Source organism: Abramis brama (genome assembly GCF_963993115.1).
Source record: "Abramis brama genome assembly, chromosome: 13".
NCBI classification, from domain to species: Eukaryota; Metazoa; Chordata; class Actinopteri; order Cypriniformes; family Leuciscidae; genus Abramis; species Abramis brama.
The window spans coordinates 19,236,589-19,262,429 of record NC_139975.1 but is presented as its reverse complement, the minus strand read 5'-3'; the positions used below and the strand labels follow the sequence as shown (position 1 = coordinate 19,262,429).

The window sequence follows — 25,841 nt, the reverse complement described above, 5'->3', positions numbered from 1 at the left end:
CCAAAACATTAAATAAGGGCTTAAGACAAGCGAATGTGTGATAATGGAATTTTACTTTTTTTAACACCAACAGACAAGAGTTCAGAGTTCATGAAGTCAAAAAACCTTCTTTGGGATCTAGACCATTCAATGTTACAGGAGGTACAGCTCAGCAGCAAAAGGGACATGTTGATCATTCAAAAACCTGGAATCTATTTCATCTATTCCCAAGTCACCTTCTCCAAACAATCTAAAAGTGCATTAAAGCAAGCCATAAGGATCACAGAACCCAAGAAACAAGAAGACAAGAAAGACAAGGAGCTACTCAAGGCTTTTTGCAGCTTGAACGACAGCACAACAATGTGCACAGCCTCCCTGGCGGGGGTGTTCCAACTACAGAAAGACCAACAGCTCTATGTTACAGTAACAAACATGTCCTTGGTGAACAGGGACTCCTGCAGCTTTGGATTATTCAAATTACGGTAAAGAACACTCTGGAACTGAACCGGTCAAGGGGAAGATGGATGATATGAACTGACTGGATCAATGCTCTATATTTAAATGGATAATTATACAGTGATGTACGTGGCATCTGAAAGATCTCAGCTCCAGGGTGCACCTCTTCTCATTGACATCAAACCACAATCCAAACTCAGGACAAACTAAGGAAATCACGCAAATCTTTCTGAATATGGGAAAATCCTGGAATTTCCTTACAGCTATATTGTTCATTGCAAATATAATTCGATAAGAATACCATGAATGTTTTCAAACCACTAGTGGCAGTGTTTGTATGAAATATTTATTGCTTATACAGTTTCACTTTTTACTATTTGCTCCTCTTTATTTTTATAAACTATTGAATTAATAATAAAGATATTTATTTAGGTATACGCTTGACAAAATTATACTTGATGTTAAATTCTTACCTATAGTATTTATTTTAAATTTAGGCAACAAACTTTTTTTTTTTTTAAATCTGTTCCTGCTGACACTACATATTCTAAAAAATATTTGTAGTGAACCATTTTATACCAATTTTCTTTTTGAAAAAAAGAAAAGAAAGGAGGAAGGGATTTGGAACATAAATTATATATATATGGGTTTCATGTTGTAACTCTGAATAACAAGAAAGCCACAAAGTCCACTACCACACAATTCCCCCAGTAACCCCCAGCTAAGATTTTGAATATTATCTTCAATGTTTCCAATAGGTCATGAGCTGTGCAAGTGTTTCCTATAGCAGGCATGTCTATGTCTATGGGTTGAGAGAAGCTCTATTCTCAGATTTTGGAAACTGATGTGTAGGAAGAGATTGAAGAGAAGGGAGTGTACTAAAGCCTACTAGTTCTGTTTTTACCTTCAATTTGATAACCATGGGCTGACTACTGCTGTGCCTATTTTACAGCATTCCACCCTCCTCCATGGAAACAGTGAGTTTTAGGTGACAAACGTGTGCTCATTTCAGAGCCACGCGGAAGCCTCTGCTAACAGGAAGTTGTCAGCCTACTTCACTCACTCCAGCTTGTACATTTACCGTCCCTATAGCGAAAAAGCCACTACATCACACATAGTCATCCACATTTCACAACAAGGTAGAATTTCCTCATGTTTAAAAAGGATTAAAAAAATCAAATATATAGCTTATTAACATGATGTTATTTTTATTAAAACAATTCCTTATTGAAATGATGACAACATTAAAAACACAAGCACTAGGAAAAAAAAAAATATATATAGATGTATAAGCACTTATATTGCATAGATCAGCTCCGCAAAAAATAAAACTTGTGTTCTGCAGACATGGGCACTTTTAATAGAGGAAACTGACGTGGACAACATTCTTCAACCCTCATTTATGATCTCCTGAAAGTGCTATTCATTTTTTTTTTTTTTACACATTCATGACATTACGAGGACAAAGTGAAGTTCCTTTCATTGATATCAGTAGCCACCTCTAGCAAATAGCAAGTTTCCACATGGTACTATGCATACTCACATAACCTACTGACCACTTCAATCTGTTCCACATAATACACACATGAATATCACATTTACCACTGCAGATGTCATAACTTTAGACACATACTTTAAAACTTCAGGAGTTTCCATAACAACAACAATACAATCAGGGTTAACACTTTAAAATAATATTTAAGGCTATGTGTAACACATGGCATGCAAGGTTAATTGCTGGAAAACAAACACGCACACAAACATGAAACAGATTTACACAGTACCACAGTAATATAATTATATTTGTGCACCTTAGAGCACATCTTATTGCCTAACTGGAAGAATATATTATACAGAATACTTCTTCCAAGAGAAAAACTGGCTCTTGAATGAATGCACAGCAATTGTAACCAGTCGCATATTGCATTGAACTGCCACAGCAAAGTTCCGGAGGTGACCGCTAGTGGGTTTAAAAAGAAAGAAGAAAAAACTCCCCACCCAAGTTTTGCTCATCTTTACAGCATCTTGTGTGCACTTCTCCACTGCTTAAGACGGAGATCGTCCCTCCAATCCAAAGCGATAGAAAGCATTAGTCACGGTTATGATCGGCAATGATTCATTGAAAGGTTTAGCACTCCAGACAGGGTCATTTGTGTAAGTGGCCATGTAACTCAACTTGTTACAGTTAATCTGGCAAAAGTTCAGGAAAAAAAAGCTGTACCATGAATGCCACACATGACGGAGTAGGAATGAGTAAGAAATGTATTGCACTGTACCTCCAGTGCACTTGCTGACAGGGAGAGGCTTGCTAGGGGGGAAAATCCATTAAAACTGGGTTCCAACCACATTTGTTTCTCATTCAAATGTGAGCCTCCAAGATATGATAAGCGAGGAACAAATATCAGTGCCTAAAGTACCATATGTTTCTAAGTACACTCGGTTTTCGAGTCCTAAAAGGGCCCATAGTATCAAATCCACAAAAATACTTTTTTTTTTTTGGTTTAAGATATATTATGAAATAGCTTTAAGCCTCTGAAAAAGGAGGTTGAAATTTCTAGTAACACTTTACAATAAGGTTTCATTAGTTATTGTATTCACTGACATTAAATAACAATACGCAATACATTTGTTACAGTATTTGTCAATCTTTTTTTAACCTTAATAAAAATACAACCGTTTGTTCATGTCAGTTCACAGTGCATTCACAGACTCAACTTTTGATTTTATTAATGTATTAGTAAATATAAATTAACATTAACTAAGATTACTAAATGCTGTAGAAATATTGTTCATTCTTAGTCCATGTCAACAAATGAAACCTTATTGTAAAGTGTAACCAAATTTCCTACTGTATTTTTATCATTAAAAAAGTTGATATGGTTCTTTTTGCCATAGTATCTATATTATATACATATTTATACTGTATGCAAGTATATATGATATACATACATTATATGATGTATTGTAATAGTATAGTATTATAAACGTGACTATTTCTGACAACTTTATCCCTGATAGCTTTACACTAGTGATGATTATCAGAAGCACTGTGTACCCATGCTGATGTGAGTGACTGTCTGGGGAACACGTTCGAATGGGAATACACTGAATCTAAACCTACAGTTCAATGACATATTACAGGAATTTAATTCAAAACCATCAAACTAAAAGGAAAAACCAAACTCATTTCAAGATGGCAAGTAGGGCATCTCATGTCAATCAGGTGAAACCACAAATTTCAATCTTGTTCATAGAAGAACTACCTCAGGCAACCTAGAAGCTACCTCAAGCAACAACCATTTTCACATTATAAAAGCAGAAATAGGACTGAAAAGAGCAATACTTGTGGATACGATAGAGTGCTATAATGTTCAACCTACAAATATCTTCTCCAGCACCATTAACAGAATATATTCACTTGTGCAATAGCGGCTTGAGTTGGAATGCTGTTTAATGGGCTGGATGTCATTGGATTTCTCTTGTCCATGACCAGTAACAGTCAAAGTGAGGCAGATATTTGTTCAGTTCAAAAGCAAGAGATTCCATCATCTGTTCTGTGATGTTTCTTTTTGGAGTGCTTGAATGAACCGGAAGGGCAAGGCAAAAAAATGGAACAGTTGAGGACTGGAATCCGACAGTTATCTGAAGTTTAACAATCACCTAATACTTCCTAAATAAGCAGTCCACTTGGTTTTCTAGAACAGTTGCAGTTTTGTTCTCAGAAGTCACTTCACAGGAGCGTAAAGCAAACCACCCAGTGATATTCTTCCATATGGCGATAATCTCATCCGATCTTGTCCTTTTGATGAAAAATGGCTAAAAATCCCCAACATGGTGACTTTCCAAAAGCAATGTTCAGTGTGTAACGTGATGGAAAAACACATAAAAACACAATTGTGAGGACAAACACAGACACAGAAACACATACATGCGCATGGCAAGGGGAAACAGGCGAGCGTCCAGAGTGTTCTTTAGTGACCTCCTTCCTCCCAGGAACAGTCATTCTTTTGCTTGGCCAACTTCTTGACTACACGCTCCAGCTCCTTACGGGACTTCTGTTCCTCTTCCAGACACTGCTTCATCCATTTATTCTCCTACATTTACAAACACACAGCATCAGAATATTACGGCATAACAACAGTTATAGTTCAGGCCGAAATAAGATTACAATAACCGCAAATCTTACCTTTTTTAATTCATGGACTTCATCTTTCAAAGCATAAACCGCATCAACAAGACTTCTGCAAAACAATACGTTAAAAAATATTCTTTAAAATATTTAAAGGAAATCAAAACATTTCAAAGTGGAAATAAAGCACATATATAGTAAGAATCAAAAGTCAAGACCTGAGTAAAGATTGAAAAAATTTGGTTTAAAAGTTTATTCTTTTAAGGCAAGGTAGGTGATTTGTTCCAGATTTTTTTTTTCTCTTCACTTTATGATAGTAATCTCTAAGTTAAGTGGTCTAAATGTATTTATATGTATATATATATATATATATATATATATATATATATATATATATATATATATATATATATAATCTATGGAAGGCACAGGACCATAAATTGTTCGTCCAATCATTGCATTCGGTCCTAATGCAATGATACGATGTCCTACCTGACTGTCAATGTATGTATTTTCAAACCTCTGCGCACCCTGATTGAACTGACATCACACATCATCCGCGTGTTTCATGCTATACAGAGTTAGGTAGATGTAAGCCATTGAAACAGCAACCACCTTTTACAGTTCCTCCTGATCTTAAACAATGAGCTTATGCTGCGTTCACGCCATAACTACCGTAATTTGGATGGAAGAGAAGGAAACCCGACTGATGTCCATGTGTTTTGGAGGAGACAAGGCTTTAGAGACGATCTGAAGGGAGGGTGGGATCTTATGCTTTCAAAGCTAGCTCGCTATTGCTAGCCTCTTCAAAAATTGCCAACCCTACCTCAATTCTGCACTATTTCTAGGTAACTACAAAAATAAAAAACAAAATCTAAGTATTTTCTTAAATGAACTTAATACTAATTAGAGAACAAGATCACCTTTGAGTAATTCTGTTATCAGACAACTGAACATACTTCTCCTCTATGATCGTCTGGCCATTGCTTTTGATCTCCTCAACAATGATCTTCTCTTCTTCTGGAAGCAGGACCTGGGGGATGCACTCCTTACGCACAGCTGTGTGAATAAATCAAAGCTTTTAATTAAACTATTAAACTATATTAGCGTTATTAAAACATCAGTAGCTTAATTATACAGTACATATGACAGGCAGGTCTAACCTGTGGTGGATTGGTGGAGACTGGCTCCGGTGCAATAGGCCTCAATCACTTTAAGGATCTGGGCATCCTCCTCTAGAGCTACTGTGCCTGTCAGTCACGGAAACAACAATTTCAGAGGGACAAACCACCAATATATTTTGTATTTCTATTTGTTTGTACATGCTAAAAGATAAGTTGGCAAAGCTGCTTGTGAGATTTCAAAACCTTTCATTCTACCACTACGGGAACCATTTTTGTGACATTAGATATATGATTTTTATTTATCATTTTAATATACCTACTTTTTCTAATCAGCAACTCATCATCTGATTGTTTTCTCTCCGTTTTTCTCTTTGGGAGGAACTTCTTGATTGGTCTGGGGCTTTTACTAGATTCCTGAGGAAACAGTCTGGTGTTAATGAAGTAACAGCATCTGCGGAGCTCTGAATAAAACCACTAAAACTGCAGCTAGCAGAGCTTAATTTGTTTTCAAATCCAGAGCGAGGATGCTAAGAAATTAGACCAATAAATGGTAGCTTACATAAGTTATGACGCCATTCAGAATAATTTAAGAGCAAATTATCAGGGACTCACGAATAAAAACAATTCGCAGTAGAACGACCCTTGTCTGTTTGTGATCTAATTATTTTAGTCTGTCATTTGATGACTTTGTTACAGCAGTGTCACTGGGCTGCCGCCACCCAGTTCTCAAATGCTAACACCTCGGAGTGAGTCATCTAAATGAAGTTATTTTAACCAAATTCATTAAATTGTCTGAAGGACAATTCATTTAAAGACTAACCTTTTTTTGTCTGCCAATGTTATGATGACAGCTTTAATAAATATGATTTTAGGAATGTGTTGATGAATATTTTTTTGAGGGTTTAACTTTAAAACCATTCAGTTTAGTCACAGCTTTAGCAAGAAGCTGTCAAACAGAAGTATAAAAGTTTGATTAAAAGTTGATTGACTCAAAGACTTTTCTATGAAGAAATATGCACATACAGTATACACTTGACATGTTTCACGCTGAATGGCGTTTTCAGTTTGTATGCTTTACTCATACATCAAAGTGAAAGTAAATGGTGGAAATAACTGAAGAGAAGCATGCACATGTTCACAGTTTACAGTAATGTTCATTACTGATGAATCAATACCAAAAGAAGTGAAAGTGGAAAATATTAGTGAACTGGTATACAATGCATAAACAATACATTACGGCCCTGAGATACAGAAAAGGGTGACTGAAGTGCTCGGTCTCTCGAATGATTTTCTTTTTTTCTTCTTTTTTTTCCGAATGATTTTCGAAGGATGCTAACCCTAACCTAGATAAAATATTAAGAAAAATATTCAGTTTGTAAAATGACATGACAACTAGCAGCAAGGCCTGGTTTAGGAAAAGTCATCTACACCCAACAAATGCCATTATGCAATGCGGTACTTGTTGCTCAGAATACCGGGACATAAAACCAAATCATGAAGCATGATTGGAAAAAAATATTCTTTCTTATGTTGACAAGAGCAGTGCCCTTAAACCTCACCGTAACTAGGTATTATGAGTCATTTTGCCATTTCTATGAACAACTAAATGGCAGATCCCGTTTCTTTTGAAAATCTAAATTAAGCTTACCATCAACATAAATTCTCTTGGGGCTTCGATCACTCAAGAAATTGCACCAGTCCCTTATTAAGCTGCACTTCACAGGTTTATTGCACAGGTATACAGGTTATTTTCTAAATTCTGCCAATACACTACTGGTTCTTCAGATGTATTATCATCTGTCACTGAGAAAGCTTTTCATCGACTTGAATTCTCATATTTGTGGGAAGTGAGCTACATGGTTAATGTGATGTTTTCTAACCCTTCAGTAACCGTGGCAACAGCTAATGTATGCCTAAATCCCCTCGAAATCACTCAAGATAGTCTGCAAGACAATTCACTATGTTTTCCCTGGAACACTGCTGCAGGTTATTAGACTAGTATCACCAAATATGGAACCAATTTAAATGTGCTGTTATGTTTTTCTAATATGAATCTCTACCATTTTCTATAAATCTTCAATTAATTAATTTTTAACAATAAATCTAGTTAGAATCTAAAATGGGAAAGATCTTCACATTATACTCATAATGTAAGTCATGCCACATTCCTAACATCTCCATAGTCAAATGGTAAAAAAAGTAATTTAATATAGTCATTTTATTTACTGATTCCCTGTTTTCACAGACAAGGCTTAAGCTTGTCCCAGACTAAATGCATGTTTGAATTTTGTTTAATTTCTGTTTAAACTGAAAGCAACTTAAATATCTTAAAATAAGTCAGTGCCATCGCATGTACATTGCATGATGAGGACTCTGACTCAACTGAAGCGTCAAATACCACCAAATAGAAAGCATCTTTTTGCAAGTCTGCTACCACACTTGTCGAGAGCAAGCAGCTTGAAATGAGTAATGTGTTGTTTGCTGAAGAACAATCTTGCTTTTTGAAACAACTGGACTGGTGTAGGACTGGACCAATGCAGTGGTCTTGAGATGCACATTTTCCAGTTTTTAAATTGACATGGAAACTTAAAAATGTGGCTTTAACGGCAAGGAAGCAGAAGGAGCAATGGCCAAAGACACACATATATATATATATATAGTGAATGTTTACATAGACCAACAATTAAAAAAAGAATAGCATGGAATGGAAATAAAACAAGCAATATATTGACTTCAAAAGGCATTTCAGTATTATACTTGTCTGCAATAATAATGTAATCTCTGTGAGTGTCTTTTCATTCATTTGATTAATTACATTTCATGCAATTAATGCATTTAAATTTGATTTTAAAAATTGACAGCCCTACTTTCCTATATACCGTATGAAACATCTAAACATAAGCCATTTATTCATGCAGGAAAAGGTTTGTTTGGTTTGTGGGTATATTGATTAAATAAGATGAGCTTTGAAGGTTGAAAGGCAGGATATGTTTCAGTACACATTGTTTACTGCCTGCCAACATTTTGCCGTTGTATCTGAACTTCCTTCCAACTAATAATTAAATACAACACAGCAAAGATCATACATGATAAATAAATGCAACTTGAGCAAAGATCATTGCATAGGGAGGAGAAGATACAAGGCAAGCAAAAAGACACCGGAAATGAGTGGCTTGCCACAGAACAAAAGAGAAAAAAAAACAGAAAAGCATGGATACAGCGTGCAACACCAGTGCTAGGCAAGCACACAGACACGACCACACACATGTACACACACAAAAAACACACAGATTCACATCTACTCTTACCTTCAGCATATAAGACATCCTCTAAAGAAGCAGAAAATGGAGAGAGAGAATGAAGATGTGTATGAGAATAAAAGAACAGCCTGATAGGAATATGATGGAAAGATCAGTGAGAGGTGAACATTAATTGTTGCAAAGAAACAGAAGATTTCACATGCATTCATCAGTCGCTAACACCCGTTGCACAATCTTGTAGAGATGCAGTGCACATTAGAGAGAAGTTCGAGTGGGCTTTGGGTAGTGTTAGCTAATATCCAGCTCAAAGACCGCTAAACATTCCACTTAAATCTGAGACAACACCTCCACCGCAACTTGAGGTAAAGAGAATAACGGTGGCTTGCAAACGTACAGTCAGAGTAGTTTTGAATGCATCGGTTTCCTGTTAGGACCACCAAGAATGCACAGAGGTAAATTACGCTCCCACTCAAGATCTCTTATGACTATTTTCCAGACAGCGTACCTCTTTATAGCCTAGCGCAGCGGAGGGCTTGAGGGGTGGCGCTGGTCTCAGGCAGCTTAAGGACCAGGGCTTGGTGACTTTGGGGGGTTCCAGAGGGCCTCGGTTAGCCACAGGGGTACTGAAACCATGCAAGTGGTGGGAAGAAGTACCAGACATGGTTGGAGGCTTACCATCAACACTCTGTAAAACACAAGAAAACAACGATTCACCTGTAGGAACGCATCATTGGGAGTGATGTAAAAAAAAAAAAAAGAAAAAAAAAAGAGAAAACATTGACAATGGGTTCTTATTGCCTTCAACATCGTTCCAACTGGACTTCCTTCCTTGGTGTAAGCATGAAGATGTTCTAACCACTCCAGCTGCTCCTGTGAACTACTACAGAACACCATGGTGCGATCTATTGTCCCCCCTAAAAAACACAACCAAAAAAATCATCAGCCAAAGGGAGGATACAATGAGAACAAGATAAACTGTTTAAACACGTGCTTCTTTGCATTACATAAGTTTTGTTTGGAAAATTCCAATTCAAAAATACAAATATACACTACTGTTCAAAAGTCTGTTCAAAAGTCTCTTATGCTGGATAAATTCATTTAATCAAAAATACAACAAAACATTAGTATACTATCTTAAAATATTTTAAAATGTGATTTATTTCTGTAAAGCAAAGCTAAATATTCAGCTTCATTATTCTAGTCTTCAGTGTCACATGTGTAACGACTGAGACAAATCAGACACAATTATTTGGTATATGTACCAAAGAAAAATCTTTAAACTTCACTCTGTGACACCAGACACAAATCCAGCATGTCAGTTCAAGTGAGCACGCTTAGAACAATGGCTCATAAATCTTCCACACAGAGGAAACTCCCGCCAGAAAGTCCACCCTTCTCATTGGTAAAGCACACCCGGGGAGGTGGGACCTTTCTCAGGCTTTATTAGAGACAGTCCACAGTGACCTCTCTCTCTCAGCTTTTCTCATCCATCTGCAACACTGCTTCTGCTGATACTAGGGGGAGTCAAGCCCATATTCAATTATCACAGCAACAATGACCGAAGTAATATCAAAGATGGCGATGTCTTATCACTTTTGACAAGACAAGTGTCCAATAGAGCCGCAAGAACAGACTGGATCTAAAACCTTCAGACACTCAGTCCTTATCTCCATCTCTGGAAGTTACCAAAACCACACATGAAATCCCGCAACACACGGTCGATGCACGTTTGTGTAGCACAGAGTGGCTCTCTCGCACTGTATGACTGACAGACAACAAGTTGTCCAGTCCGGTTCCATTCACACAGCGCAAGTTTTCCGAGAATGTGGTTGTGAGTCCTGAAAATTTACCGGTGCGAGTTTGGTTATAGAAAGCAGTTGTCACTACCGTAAATAACCGTACTGTGTGAGAACATAACCGTATTAATGACTCAAATAAATGACTGACAACTTGTGGCTTATATGCATTTACTTTTGATTAATTTAATGCATCCTTGTTGTAATGTTTGGAAAGACATGTGTTGGATTACAAATTTATTAAATGTTTAATTTAGTTTGCAACAGTAAAAGTTGAGTACATTGAAGTTAGCATTTTAAGGTTAGGTTAGGATAATAGTAACAACAGTTTCTGCCAGTCCTGTTTTTCTCTATTGTAAGTCACCTTTTGTCTTTAATGGCTCGAGCCCGTAGCCCCAGACGCACCTTTTGTCTTTAATGGCTCGAGCCCCAGCCCTAGACGATGAATCGTTAGGCTGATTGGATTAGCACATATGCGTTTGAATGGTTATGCTGATTGAATTAGGATTGGCCAGACCCTCAGTATAGGGTGTTACCTAAACCTGTTACATGCTTTGTTTGAATTTGTCTCCACCTTCAAAAGTCCCTCCTCCTAAAATGCCTATAAGATACCATGTAAAGTTCCCTTAGTTAGATAATGTTGGAAGTACTGCAGCCACATACAGCGGAGTTCTCAATAAAGAATAACTTCTGTTGAACGCGATCCCAACTGTCTCCTGGTCTCTGCTTCGATGAAAGAAAACTTTACAACAGATGGTGCCCTGTGACCCGGATGGAGAAAAAGGAAACTCAAAGAACTTCAAGCTCAAAGAACTGAATCTTGAAACTTCAAGCTCAACAAAAGATCTGACAAAGATTGCCAGACTGAATCTTTCCAGCTTCCTCCAGATTGAAAACTTCAAGTTCCAAAAAGATCTCAATGCCTGACTGAGTTCCAGACTGAATCTTGAAACTTCAAGCTCAAAGATCTCAACAAAACTGACTGAGTTCCAGACGAAATTTTTCTGTACAACCAAAGACTTGGTGAGTTTCACTCCATTCAAAGAACCATTGCAGACCAGTACAAAATTGTTTTCCTCTGCGCCGTTCAGAGAAGTAGTTAACAAACAGCTGTAGAGTTTGGTTAACTAAAGATAAGCCTCTAAAAAAGTTGTCTTTTAGAGATGAAATTTATCCTCTGCTCTTGTCAGGCAGGGAAGTTTTAGCGTAAAGTGCTAGTAATTTGTGTTATCCTTTGCTCTGGGCAAGGAAGGTTAACAATAGTTGATCTGTGTTAACGTGTACCCTCTGTTGATCAGAGAAGTTTAGTGTTTGTTTGTGTGGTAACACAGAAATTCACAAAATGTTTAGGAAAAGTACTAAACTGATTACACCTCTATGGACAGATAATGAATTCAAGTCTTTGTTATCAGAGCACATGGACTCCACTGTGACTGAGCCAGTCAGATTGAATTTAACAAAGAAATTTGGCATTGATGCAGACAAAGTATGGTCAATTGAAGATTGCAAGAAAGTGTTGGATGCATGTATCAGGAAGAAAAATGTGAAAGGTATTATCTTCTGTCACAGAGAATTTAGCTTATCCATTGTACAAGAACAAGCTCAGTGTATTGCTAAGTTAAAAGAACAGAACAAACAATTGCACACTCAAGTGTTCTCTCACAAGAAAACGGTGGGCCTCAAGGCCTCAACCAAATGTGACTCAGAAAACCAACAGTCAGATGAAAGCTATCCTGATTTACAGTCTTTTGATAGAATTGAGGACAATGTCAATGCAATGATGAAAGATGTAAATGCCATTGAAGTGTGTGGAGCAAGACAAAAGGCTGAGAGTAGGGGAAAAGGGGTTGATGCACCAGTTCCATCTGCAACCCCAATACAAGCAGTCAACACAGCTTTAGGTCCTAAGGATATAGATAGACTCTCCCAGAGTTTACCCTCAGCACGCACACATTTTTCTGAATTTAGAAGAGCATTGATCAGCAAAATGCGGCTCTATGATATGACTCTAGCTGAAGTCACCCAGCTAATATCACAGATCTTGACTGAGTCAGAATTCAATGATTTTGAAAGTGCTGTAAATAATTCTGAACTGCAACAGGCCAGTAAAGATGAATTGAGAGAGGAAGTTGTTAAAGTGTTAAAAAACAATGTTGGACCGAACGTGGACTGGTCAAAGCTCACTAGTTGTTTACAGAAGAAAGGTGAAACTGTTTGTGAGTATACAGAAAGATTTTGCCAGACCGCTGCCGCTTACAGCGGAATTGCTGACACTTCAGAGAAGGTGCTAGGTGATAAGGGTCCCCTAGTTCGCGCATGGTTTCAGGGTCTTCTTTCAGAACATAAAAATGCATTGCCTTACTTAGAACTAACATGGTCCAGTAGAACCCTGCAGAACAACTTGGACAGGTTAGCTACTTGGGAAAGAGACTCTGATGTCAAGGCAAGAGTAAAAATTGCAGCAGCATCCTTTAAACTTAACACAGAGAAGCAACAGAAACGCAAACGTCCTAAGAGAGAGGGCAGCTGTAATTACTGTGGTAAAAATGGCCATTGGATGAGAGAGTGTAGGAAAAACAAAAATAACTTTAAAGAAGTTAACAAGGTTACTCAGCTTCTGCTCAGCTTGCTTGATACTCTGAAGCAGCCCCTCCCCTCCTCGTTAAACTCATGGGGCAACTTGATAAGGTGTTAACCATTTAGGCTGTGAGTGCTTAATTTTCCCCAGAAACAACAACAAAGATGAAAGACTGATTTTTGTTTGATAGAACGAAAGGAAAGTAAGACTCATAGCCTTAAATGTTATACTGCAGAAAATTACAATCAGACACCATCCTCTGTTATGCACTGGAGAATGGAAATGTGGCAATTTTCTCACACACTGTACAGTTGTTTTCCCCCTTCTACAGGGACAGGATAGGACACACGGACAAGTGAGGTGCCCTGGGAAGAACTGAACGCAACAGGCGTTCGGGGGTGAACCCAGGGTGAAGACACTACCTCATAGGACTTTCCCCATTTAGTCCATCCTTACCTCACTGGTTCATAGGTGTCAAATAAATTAAGAAATAGGGAAAGAATGAAACAACAACAGCAGACTCTGAAAACGATACAACCCGTGTTTAAACAAATACGGCTACAACCCTAGTGTTTGAACAAATACTGCCCTGTCGTCTTTTGTTTTCTTTCTTCCTCTGTGCAGATAAAACACTTGATGGCTCTCCTGAGACCCATATGCACCGACCTCCTCACCTGCATATGAAGCCACAACCTCAAGAAAACAACTAGACCCACTGCCGAGCCAACCAACACAGAAGAAAAATACACAACGCAGAGACTCACATACGAAACGAAACCTTCAGTCATCCATCGACATGATCAAGACTACAAGCCTGCACCATTACATGAGTGCTGCACCGGGTTAATGTCGGGTTAACCAACAGACATTCTTGATCTTTCAACAAAATTACACCAGATGGCTGAAGATAATTCTTCATGGTTCAGAAACTTGTTCACGAGAAAATGAGTTCCAACCATAAAAGAAAAAAAGAAAAAAATACACAACGCAGAGACTTCACGGACCCTAATTGCATGTTTGTTTCTGTGTCAACATGCAATTACAGAAAATCAACACAGAACATGTGCGACTTATGGAAGAATGAAGTCCATGCATGAATACTGCTGGTCTGCCGTTTCTTTGTTTTATTATGTTACAGGTATGTGTGTATGCTATGATGTCATCACAAGCGGCATCCTGGTATAAAGCATCACCTCAGACTTCCATGAACAAGCCTCATGAGGGACGAGTCATCAGAGCGACTCTACGTGGGAAATGGACTCTACAGGAAACAGACTTCACAGCTATTCAGGCGCCATGGACTTTCAAGACTTCCACTCTTATGCTACAGGGTTTTCTGTGTAATCATGTGACATTTTACACCCTGCGTCGCAGGTGTCAACAGTTATGGTGTTGAGAAGAACTATGACACTCATGTAAATCAAGGACACAACACAGAATAAGTTATACGTGCCTGTAACTTACACCAGTTACAAGAATTAACATTTAAGTGTCTAAATTTGTATATTATGTGAGAGTTATTAGAACTCTCAAAGGGGGAAATGTTGGATTACAAATTTATTAAATGTTTAATTTAGTTTGCAACAGTAAAAGTTGAGTACATTGAAGTTAGCATTTTAAGGTTAGGTTAGGATAATAGTAACAACAGTTTCTGCCAGTCCTGTTTTTTTCTCTGGTATGTCACCTTTTTTCTTTAATGGCGCGAGCCTGTAGCCCCAGACGCACCTTTTGTCTTTAATGGCTCGAGCCCCAGCCCTAGAAGACGAATCGTTAGGCTGATTGGATTAGCACATATGCTTTTGAATGGTTATGCTGATTGGATTGAGACTGGTAACCCCCTGGAGTCGGGGGGGTTCCTTAACCTGTATACTTAATTTGCATGCTTTGTTCAACCTCAATGTAAATCCCTCCCCCTAAATGTCTATAAATTTGCAAGGCAACTGTCTTGAGTTTAGATAATGTTGGAAGTACTGCAGCCACATACAGCGGAGTTCTCAATAAAGAATAACTTCTGTTGAACGCGATCCCAACTGTCTCCTGGTCTCTGCTTCGATGAAAGAAAACCTTCCAACACATGAAAGTGAGCAAATGATGACACTATTTATTTTTGGGTGAACTATTCCTATAAGAAGTCAACTGCACATGCTCATTACTTGTTATATTAAACTATATTGCTGCCTTGTTATAAAAACAGGTCAAGAGACAAGCGGCAATGAAAAAAGCAGCTATAATGACACAGTTGAGAGTATATTGCTCTGTGACCTCTAAAAAAAAAAAGAGACCTCGCTAAAACTGTTTACATGGACTGAAACAAACCTGTGATCTCAAAGGCATAATGGCCTGTGTCTGCATCTTCTATGTGTTTGGTTACAGTGGTTCCTGTCAGTGGCAGACGCCCCTATGAGACGAGAGTGAGACAAATGAGTGCACTGCGCTTGACTTTTTCATAAATAACAGATGCTGATTATGTACCTGGGTGAACACAACACAACACAAAAAAACAAAAAACAAACTCACCTGGTAAATGAAACCACTCATTCTTGGGCTGGCAGACAGCATGACTAACACATTAGGAAACAGCATGAAGTATTTCTCTTCTTTTTCCTAGAAAAAAACAAATGTACATTATATTACATTCAGAACTTCTGCACAAATTACATTAATTATTACCACTACTTAAAACAATCACATTGTTCATGGCACAGATGCAGGTGTATGGCATTACGGCACCTTTACAGCAAACAAACACAAACATCAAATGTCTCTGTTACACACACGTTTGGATTGGTGAACGGCTCTATTTTTTGCTACATTGATTACTCACGATCAACAAATATCGTACCTTATTTCTAGCAAACCAAGATAAATTTCAGCTAAGCAAAAGAGAGAAAGAGAAAGGGAATACAATGAAAAGAATGGGAGGGAAATCATTTCTAACGACTTTAATAAGTAAATTCTTTCAACATCCTACTATTTTTCCTTCAGCTTAGCCCTTTTCTAATGTTATTAGGGACCTCTATCAGACCCCTCAAACACCACTGTTTCCATTAACCAGAATCAGAGGGGGCTGAGGTTCAAGTTGACAATGCATGCAGATGACCACAGATGCAAAACTTTGCAGGAGGATTTAAGCTGTTGACATTTAAATATTTTCCATTCATTAGCTAAAACAAGTCACATGAAGCAAAAAATGGGTGTGGCTCTGACCATTTTGTCTAAAAGGCCATGATGCTTAACCTTGTTTTGCACAACACTTCAATTAATCTTGACAAAATAATCACTCCAGCCATTTCATAGTTTATTTTGAAATTGTGCAAACATGACCAAAACCAATAACATTCATTTTGCACAAAATAAACAGCGATATAACCACGCTGCTGTGAAAGCAACAGGTCGGGTTTAGATACCCCAGTGTTATTTCCTAGTTCTCACCCTCTTCCTTACCTCATTTGAACTGCTCTGCATGTGGACCTGTGACATGTAGACCACCTGACCCAGTGACTTCATGCTGTCCCCTTCCCAGCCCCGCACCGGCTCTGACAAGATCTGCAACTCTAGGTTCTTTCTTTTTCGCAGATCTTGACACTGAGTCTGAAAAACACAAACAGATCAATTCAGCGAAACAAGAATAAATGGGATACATTTCATATGTAGCATGTCAGGGAAAACACATACTGAAAATGTAACTGATTCAAAAAAAGCATTGTGTAATAGTCAAACATTAAGACCGATTCACACCCAGTCTAAAATGAGTTACCATCTGCGATTAAATAGCACTCAAACTATAAAACATTTTGTTCTCTGATAAATGTCTCAATAACGTAATGAATTGTTTGACATCCAGAATACACACACACACACACACACACAACCGTTCAAAAGTTCGGGATCAGTAAGATATTTTTGTTTGTTTTTGCATCTACGACATACAGTGATACAGAAAAAGAGTAATATTGTGAAATAGTATTACAATTTAAAATAACTGTTTTGTATTCTAATAAAGTCTTTAGAGTCACACGACCCTTCAGAAATTATTCTAATATACTGATTTGGTGCTCAAGAAACATTTGCTATTGCAATGTTGTAACATTATAAATGTAATGCGTTTAATGCATTCTTGCTGAATACAAAGATTAATTGTTTTGAACGGTGGTGTATGAATAAAATATTGTGCATGTTTTTAGTGCTGACTTTTCAGACGTTTATAGTCTCTGATAAGCATCTAATAACTTAATAAAGATTGATAAATAGTGGGTTACAATGTTTTTAAAGTAAGTTTAATGCCAAATGATTTTTAATGTCAAATGTATAGGTATATAAAAAAACTGAACGTTTTATAACACAATAACTTGGAACAGGAAAATATATCATCTTAAATCGTCACTTCTATGTTCCATTCCATTCCATTCATGTTCCTAACTGATGCTTAATCATCAAAGTGACTTACAATAATGTACGCAAATCATCTCATCAGCAATTACCAATATAGGTAAATGAGAAAACATAGGTAAATGGGGAAGACTAAATGTACATGACACCTCCACAACTGAGACCTAAACTATGAACATGGGACTCTCCCTTACCTGTCAGAAAAAAACACAAAAAGAAACTGAAAAACACATGAAACCGTTCCATAGAACTCAACGAGTAAAGAAATCACCTACTACTATACTTTTCTAAGCCGAGACGTCTGACATGAAATGCCATTATCGAAGTAATGACTCATCTTTCCTCAAGTCTTTTTTATCTTATAGAGACACTCTCGTAAACCTTAACCTTTACATTTCATGTAACAGCAACATCTCATTCAACCTGTAAAGTGCAGTGAACCTGCTGTGCGGTTTAGAGATGAGGGTAAGAGGGAATTAGAGAAAAGACTCAAATGTTTTGCACCATGACAGGAAACATCTCACATTGGTCAAAACCATGAGAAGTGAAGTGTCAAAATTGCTTTAGTTGCCACACAAGCACCAAAATGAAATGGCAAATATGACAGAGAACTGAGACATACCACAAGATTTTTAAAAGCAACTGTTGCTTTGAGAATGTCACTGTAATCTGGATGCGCTTCCTATAAGAACAAAAGAGAGAATCTGTTAATATTATATTATAACAAACATGAAAACACTATATCCATGACCTTAGCAGCTTGCTGTTACCTCCACATGTCGCTCAAGTTCCTGCAGGAGGGTGGGATACTTGTCAAGCCTCATGAAGGGTTTGCTCAGGCTGGTGGTCAGGGTCAGAATACCAGGAGCACTGGCACCCTGACTCTCCATGAACTTGTCCAGCTCCTCACTGTTCATGAAAAAAAAAAAAGAAAAGTCATTTATTTGACTTGTCTAGACACATCTTAATGTCGAAAACAGTCTAAACCCCTTTATCTGAACAACTAACTTATAAGAATTGCTAAAAACTCATCACAACTTATTACATATAAATATACACTACAGTTAAAACATTTAGGGTCAGTAAGATATTTGTAAAAATGAATACTTTTACTTAGCAAGGATGCATCAAATTGATTTATACAAGATTTCTATTGCAAATAAATGCTGATTTTTAAACTTCCTATTAAAAGAATCCTGAAAAGATATATCATAGTTTCTGCAAAAATACCCGTAAAACATTACTTTTTTTTTATAAAACTATACAAAAAAACTCTTTTCAACATTGATAATAATAAATGTTTCTTGAGCAGCAAATCCTCATATTAGAATGATTTCTAAAGGACCACGTGATACTCAAGACTGGAGTAATGATGCTGAAAATTCTCATTTTAAAACTTTAAAAATGTATTGTTGTATAAAATAACACTTGTATAAAAAAAAACAAAAAAAAAGTGAGGTTAAATCAATTTGCAATCAGGTCAACAACGCATTGTCAAATGAACATAACAATAGCAAATGTTTTGGGGAAGGTGACAGAATGGGTGTGAAGAGATCACTAGATGCATCAACATCACTAGATGTTGAACTGTGATAAAATAAATTTAGACTAAAGATGAATCATCTGAACGCATGCCTTGAGTACATGATCGAACAATGGAAAATGCTGCAACAATGCTGCAGCGTGATATGCGAGTGAGAGAACAATCAAAAGTCTGTATTCTGCCACCATCAGCATAACCACAGCTATAGATATCCTGTTGGGTTAGTGCTGTTTCCTGTGTGTATGAGGCATGCCTTTTCACTCTCTCCTTCTGCCGTGGAGCATTCAGAGGTGGAAGGAGAAAACTGACAGAAACCTTATTGTAGTTCATCATACAGGAAGTGTGTAAAATGTGGCTCAGACATTTCTGAAAAGCTGTGAAGTTTACAAGTACAAACCAATAAAAAACACACACCCAGAAATGGAAATAGGGCAGCAGTGTTATAAGTAAAGGCAGAAGGGAGATTTGCTTGTTTAGTCACTCAGCTCAATAACATTAACATACAATGTGACAGGGAGAATCAAAGCCTTGTAGTGACATCTGCTGGTTCATCTTTATATTTCAGAAAACATTGTACTGTACATTAACACAAAGGCAAAGTGTAATTTCTGTGCCACTAGCCTCAAACAAAAATATTTTGTAAGCGCCATAATCACAGTTTTACAACTTTTGGGAAATCAACCTATAAATGGGCCATTATTCATGGAAATCCCCCAGAGGGCGTTTCCGCTAATGAATAATGTGGAGATGTGCTCAGAATATAATGATGTATTGTTCTTTGCAGATCTTTGTACTACAACTCAGACTTTACATTAATACTTCACATTTTGTGACATGCATTTTTAGAAATGAAATGACTCCATAGTTGATCAACGCATAAACATAAAGAACATAAAATATAACAAGAACAAACCACATTAGAACTTGTGTGTCAAACAAGCATGTTAAAGCATCCTTTTACCATACTTGATGTGCTCTGCATGTGCGTTTATCAATGTTTATATGTGAATAAAAGCCTAATTAAAGGGGTCATGACAAATCAAATTCCATATCATTAAAACATCCTGAAAACATCATATTTAAAATATTCTCCTCCTCCTAAAAAAATAAAAAATAAATCATTATATAATCAAGCTCCAAAAACCCATTTGGATATTGTGGGATTTGTAACGTCACATGGGCAAATACATTTGAATAAGACATATTAGGCCCCATAGGCCCCGCCCCCTGGTGTTCAGTCACTTAACGTCCGACACCTGTCTTCACCAGAAGCAAATAGAACCCATTATAATGACTGACACAGTCTACACTGGATACAGTATTCAGATGCCTGTTCAATTTTTGACACTCCACGCACTTGAGTCAACAAGACAAATGCAAGAGCAAAGGAACGTTCGCTTTGACGCATCCAGTTAAAACAGTATGTTTCCTTCAGAAGGATCCCAGCATCAGGAACAAGTGCATGGCTTTTGTTTAATGGCTGCAGTTTTATGCCTCTTAACAAGGCACAGTGTAATGGAAAGTTTGAAAATAACCTTTTATTAAATATTAATATTTAATATTAGTATTGGATCTGACAGCAGCAACATCGCAAAGCACAAGTAAACAATTTTAAATTGCTTTGACTGTAAATTGCGGTTTTAAATGGATAACAGGGATGTGCACGAGTACCCGAGTACTCGGACTTGACAGCGACTATAAATCAAGAAACCGATGATTACCGTAACGTATATATATATATTTTTTTTCTGATTGGTTATTGCGGCATTTAGTGCGGTACTTGAGGTCTAATTGGTTAGTGTTAGGACAGCATGTAGTCCAGACTGGCGAAATACAGTGAAACTATGGATTTGAAAGCATGCAGTGATGCCTGAAATCACTTTGATCATGAAAATACAGTTGCAGCACCAAGCTTCCATATACATCGCATTACAATGAGAACAGTATTGTAAAAGAATGTTGTAAATTCTTTGTGCTTTTGTTGCCCGTGTTTCACCGCTGATGTTACGGGAAAGAGCGCATCCACAACGGGAGTTACACATTCAGACAAGAATGGTCAAGTTCACGCGCATTTGTGTCATTTTGTGCAGATGTAAGTTGTAATATGACTTTTATGTTGTATGCATATCATTAATCTCATATAGAATGCGCTTGGTTGAGTTTATTAACCCACTAGCAAAGCACTTCAGTTTACACAGTGTTTATTCACTCTTCAGCATCAGCTCAAACAGCATGCCGACATTATTGATGATGATTGGGTTATTTGAGACCGTCCTATTCCTTTTAGATGTTTCTTATTCAAAAACATTGATGCATTGATAATCTACCAGTGTAATTTTTTTTTAGACACATTTTCATATTTTGGATTGTAATATTTTTAGTAAAAGCATGTAATATTTTTATTTGTTAACATTAACATTTAGTGTTTTCATTAAAATATTTTCATTATCAGCATGACGGACATGACCCGCCCCAGAGTACATGTTTTTATATCTATCAGTACTTGAAACGAAAAATGAACAAAAATGCCCATCCCCAATGTATAATGTTTTCAAAACACAATGCAAAAGTGAGAGAGTGATACTTTTTTCTATGCAATGACATTAGCCGATCATAACAGTGGCCATTTACTGACAAGTCTTAAAGGAGCCGCACCTTAAAAATGATTTACGGGTCAGAATGAGGGTTATATAAATATAAATAATAATTGTTGCAAATATATAATACTTTATTAACATTATAAGTGAACCTCAAGGATAATAATAAATAAATCCATGTCATGACCCCTTTAAATCTGTCTTTCTTCATAAGACTTCATTTGAATTAATTTTACAATGACTTTATGCACTTTTTGAAGCTTTAAAGTTTTGGTGTAATGGACTTTCAAGGAAGTAAATTAACGAAATTCTTATGGGGTTTGGAACGACATGAGGGTGAGTAAATGATGACAGAATTTTCATTGGGTAAACTTCCCCTTTAACATCAGATGTTTTGACACACAAAAACTGATGACAATTATGAGACACTGAGTGGACATTGACCTGTGATCAGTCAGCACACACACTGCAGAGGGATGGCTGGAGCAGTAGGACAAGTACAGTGTTCTGATCTGACACATCAGGTTCAGGTAACAGCCACCAATCCGCTGCTGGCCCTCTGGCATCCTACGAAGCAAAAATACATAGATCAGCCCGGATAATTACTTTCTTACATACATTATACATGAACTTTTATTTAATGTCAAATACCCTAGGACAGGGGTTCTCAATCCTGGTCCTCGAGGGCCACTTTCCTGCAGAGTTTAGCTCCAACCCTAATCACCTGAACCAGCTAATTAAGCTCTTCAGGTTTACTAGAGAGCTAAAGGCAGGTGAGTTTGATCAAGGTTGGACCTAAACTCTGCAGGAAAGTGGCCCTCGAGGACCAGGATTGAGAACCCCTGCCCTAGGATTTGAAATGTTGACACATTACAAATACAACACACAAAGCCACCACCAGATGGCGCTGTATCATCCAAGAGTATGACTTCTATAGAAAGCAGAGAATCATTTGAGTCATCAATACGCTCTAAAAACACAGAAAAACAGCTCTTACTTGGAGCACTCCTCTAAGGCAAGACACAGTCCCAGTTGGAAAGAGAGGACGTCCTCTAAATTCCCATTCAGACTGGAGCAGTCCGCACTAGAGAGCCTGCAGAGAGCAGACAGAAGATTCATTGTGCACATGGGTTTTCATTGACTGACCCAGCTCCCCGAAATGTCAATCAGCTTTGATATCAAAGGGTCCCTGATGCAATGGTGACGTCTGTGTTTTGCTCTTACTTGTCGCTGGCCTGTAGAGGCCGCAGGTAGCAGCCAAGTACCGTCTGCAGTTCTTTGACAAACTCTCTCTCATGCTCCAAGATGTCTTGCACCACCTAAGAAACAAACAAAACATTCAAATAGGAACTTAAAATTCATTTACTACATGTACATTTGGCATTTGTTCATGCGTTTAAAAGAACTCACCACATTGTAATAATTTTTTGTCAGCTGAGGAACGTCAAATCCTTTTATCGATTTCGGAGATATTGGTTTCTCTGGGGAAAAATAGAGGGAAAACTTAATAAGAATGTCACTGTTTTATTCAATTATGTTTGCTAGGACAAATTGTTTCTAACAATGCTAAGATGTAAGAGAATATCTTGGCTTGCCCACTCACCACATGGCTTGACCTCTCGGACATAGTTGCTGGGGAACCAGCCGGTTTTGCCATTAAGGTTTCCCTCCCACCATCCACCTTCCTCCTGGCGTGTGACATGGATCAGCTCGCCCTTGCTGAAAGACAGCTCGTCCTCATTGTTCTGCTTGAAATTGAAGCGGGCCTTTACCATCAGCTGCCCACCGCCTCCATTCTCCGACATATCCTGGACAGCAACAGTTGAAAAATTTCAGTACGCAGTCAACTGGGGCACCAAGTATTCATTAATAACTGATTTTTTATTGATGGTTTACAAATTATGTATATACTCATATGTATAGGGGTGTAACAGTATATCGTTATATTGATATATCGAATATATAAAAATGCAACGATATGCATCAGTGATGTGAAGGATATGTAGTGGAACAGTGCGTCACCGATCGTCGATCACAGGAAGCAGTAACCGCTGATATGATCACAGATACCGATCTTTTTGAAGCCTTTTTATCATGTATAATAATTTGTAAGATGCTCCAATCAGGATTTTTACAGAAATTCATTCAGGGCCTGAATTTCATTTTTGAAAATGGCAGGAATGTGACTCTTGTGGGGGCATTTTCTTATTTGAGGGGGGGAGGGGGCTTTTTTGTTGTTGACATTTTTCTAAAAATATATAATTATCTAACCTGAATGTATGATCATGCAGTGCATTTTTGTTTTTGCAATGGGGCAATTGTTGCACAGTAGCTTACACAAAGCACAAGCCTGATTTCAAACTCTGAATTGAATTCACAAAAAAGACAAGAAAACAGTCAGTAATAAAATAGGAACATATAAACAATTTAAAAGAAGTAGCACAAATAAATAAAATAGAATAAAGATACAAACAACACAGACTGTGCTTTAAGTTTTTTTCAGGTAGTTCTAACAGTAGAGTGGAGGTAAGAAATTATAACAAAATTTAATAAGGAATCAAATGTAAAATACAGGGATGTGATTGTGCGAGTGAAGAAAAGCAGGACATTTTTTTAAGACCCAGCGTGAAGCACTTTTTGCAACTACCAGGAACTGTGAAGAGTGATACATGGAAATATATTTAACAGCTATAATGTATTTCTAGTAATACAAGACAAGACATCTTATCTTTGGGGAAAATTTAAGGGCAATAAGTGCTATTCTGTAGTTCTGTAAATAAAACACCTGTGCCTCCACTACCGATCAATCTCATTCAGTACATAAAACTCCACTCAAACGTCTACAATAGGAATAGGCAACATAAAAATGTTTTTGTGTTTTTGGAAACTGCACATTTTCTGGCTACACAGATAAAACAACCTAAGAAGAATTTATGCATTATATTACTAATGCATTTTACGCGTTCGAAAAAGCAGGGAATGTGACCGATCGAGCTTTGCGTGCTGTTTATACACATATAGTCCAGTCATTTTATGAAAAAAGTTTGAACAAATTGCAACAGAAGCAAACTCAACTGATTTTGTATCCTCAATATGTCCTGAGTAAGGAAAAAAAGTCCCGAAGAATCCCATTAGGGGAAAGTTTCGAAAAAGACCCAAATATAGCCTATTCATACACCTATTCATTCTTTTTCTTACGTGAATAGGGTAAAACTTTTAACCTTTAGATATCACCATGAAAATTACTGAGTTGATTACTTGCATCATGACAAACAAAAATTGTATTACAAGTTTTTTGAACTTGTTGGTTAACATGGACAAACGGTGCATAATCTAATTATGTATGTGCTAATTTGCATAAATACCAAAACATTGGGTCTAGCCAGGTGAAAATGTCTTGTTGAATCTTGTTGACACATAACAGTAAAATACTTAATGTTAAGGTCTGAATGGAAGCCATTTAGGCTACCCATGAGCATTAATACATAAGAGGCAGGAAGAAGTACTTTAGAAACCAGCCTTTATTAATTATTATTGCAGAGATGGGGTTTGGGGCTGGGTCTGTGGGACTGTTTCTGGGGATTCACTTTTTATTTTACCTACCTTTTGTCTTCTGCATTCTCCTCACCATTGTCTCCTGTTCTTCCCTCAGACTCGTCCCCCAGAAACAGTCCCACGGACCCAGCCCCAAACCCAATCTCTTAAAAATTAATAAAGGCTGGTTTCTAAAGTACTTCTTCCTGCCTCTATGTATTAATGTTCATGGGTAGCCTAAATGGGTTCCATTCAGACCTTAACATTAAGTATTTTACTGTTATGTGTCAACAAGATTCAACAAGACATTTTCACCTGGCTAGACCCAATGTTGTGGTATTTATGCAAATTAGCACATACATAATTAGATTATGCACCGTTTGTCCATGTTAACCAACAATTTCAAAAAACTTGTAATACATTTTTTGTTTGTCTTGATGTAAGTAATCAACTCAG

General features: G+C 37.3%; 2 protein-coding genes across 3 annotated transcripts in view; one reads left to right on the top strand and one right to left on the bottom strand.

Moving 5' to 3' along the window:
* The window catches only part of cd40lg (CD40 ligand), a 4,608-nt gene extending 3,738 nt beyond the window's left edge, over positions 1 to 870 (top strand). Inside the window, exon 5 of the mRNA XM_084132266.1 lies at positions 74 to 870. Coding sequence (XP_083988392.1) covers positions 74 to 465 — 392 coding nt within the window. The 3' untranslated portion in view covers positions 466 to 870. The remainder of the gene's footprint in view (positions 1 to 73) is intronic.
* A 749-nt stretch (positions 871 to 1,619) lies between these two features.
* arhgef6 (Rac/Cdc42 guanine nucleotide exchange factor (GEF) 6) overlaps positions 1,620 to 25,841 on the bottom strand; it is a 43,841-nt gene continuing 19,619 nt past the window's right edge. The window contains exons 5-22 of one of the 2 annotated variants that reach the window (XM_084132264.1): positions 23,455 to 23,659; positions 23,262 to 23,332; positions 23,076 to 23,170; positions 22,849 to 22,944; positions 22,296 to 22,418; positions 18,482 to 18,620; positions 18,334 to 18,393; positions 16,767 to 16,913; positions 15,840 to 15,926; positions 15,639 to 15,720; positions 9,747 to 9,862; positions 9,454 to 9,633; positions 8,997 to 9,017; positions 6,009 to 6,102; positions 5,728 to 5,814; positions 5,488 to 5,623; positions 4,622 to 4,676; positions 1,620 to 4,529 (exon numbers count right to left, since the gene is read on the bottom strand). In XM_084132264.1, coding sequence (XP_083988390.1) covers positions 4,407 to 4,529; positions 4,622 to 4,676; positions 5,488 to 5,623; positions 5,728 to 5,814; positions 6,009 to 6,102; positions 8,997 to 9,017; positions 9,454 to 9,633; positions 9,747 to 9,862; positions 15,639 to 15,720; positions 15,840 to 15,926; positions 16,767 to 16,913; positions 18,334 to 18,393; positions 18,482 to 18,620; positions 22,296 to 22,418; positions 22,849 to 22,944; positions 23,076 to 23,170; positions 23,262 to 23,332; positions 23,455 to 23,659 — 1,917 coding nt within the window. In that variant the 3' untranslated portion in view covers positions 1,620 to 4,406. The remainder of the gene's footprint in view (positions 4,530 to 4,621; positions 4,677 to 5,487; positions 5,624 to 5,727; positions 5,815 to 6,008; positions 6,103 to 8,996; positions 9,018 to 9,453; positions 9,634 to 9,746; positions 9,863 to 15,638; positions 15,721 to 15,839; positions 15,927 to 16,766; positions 16,914 to 18,333; positions 18,394 to 18,481; positions 18,621 to 22,295; positions 22,419 to 22,848; positions 22,945 to 23,075; positions 23,171 to 23,261; positions 23,333 to 23,454; positions 23,660 to 25,841) is intronic. The other variant, XM_084132265.1, reaches the window with a different exon arrangement.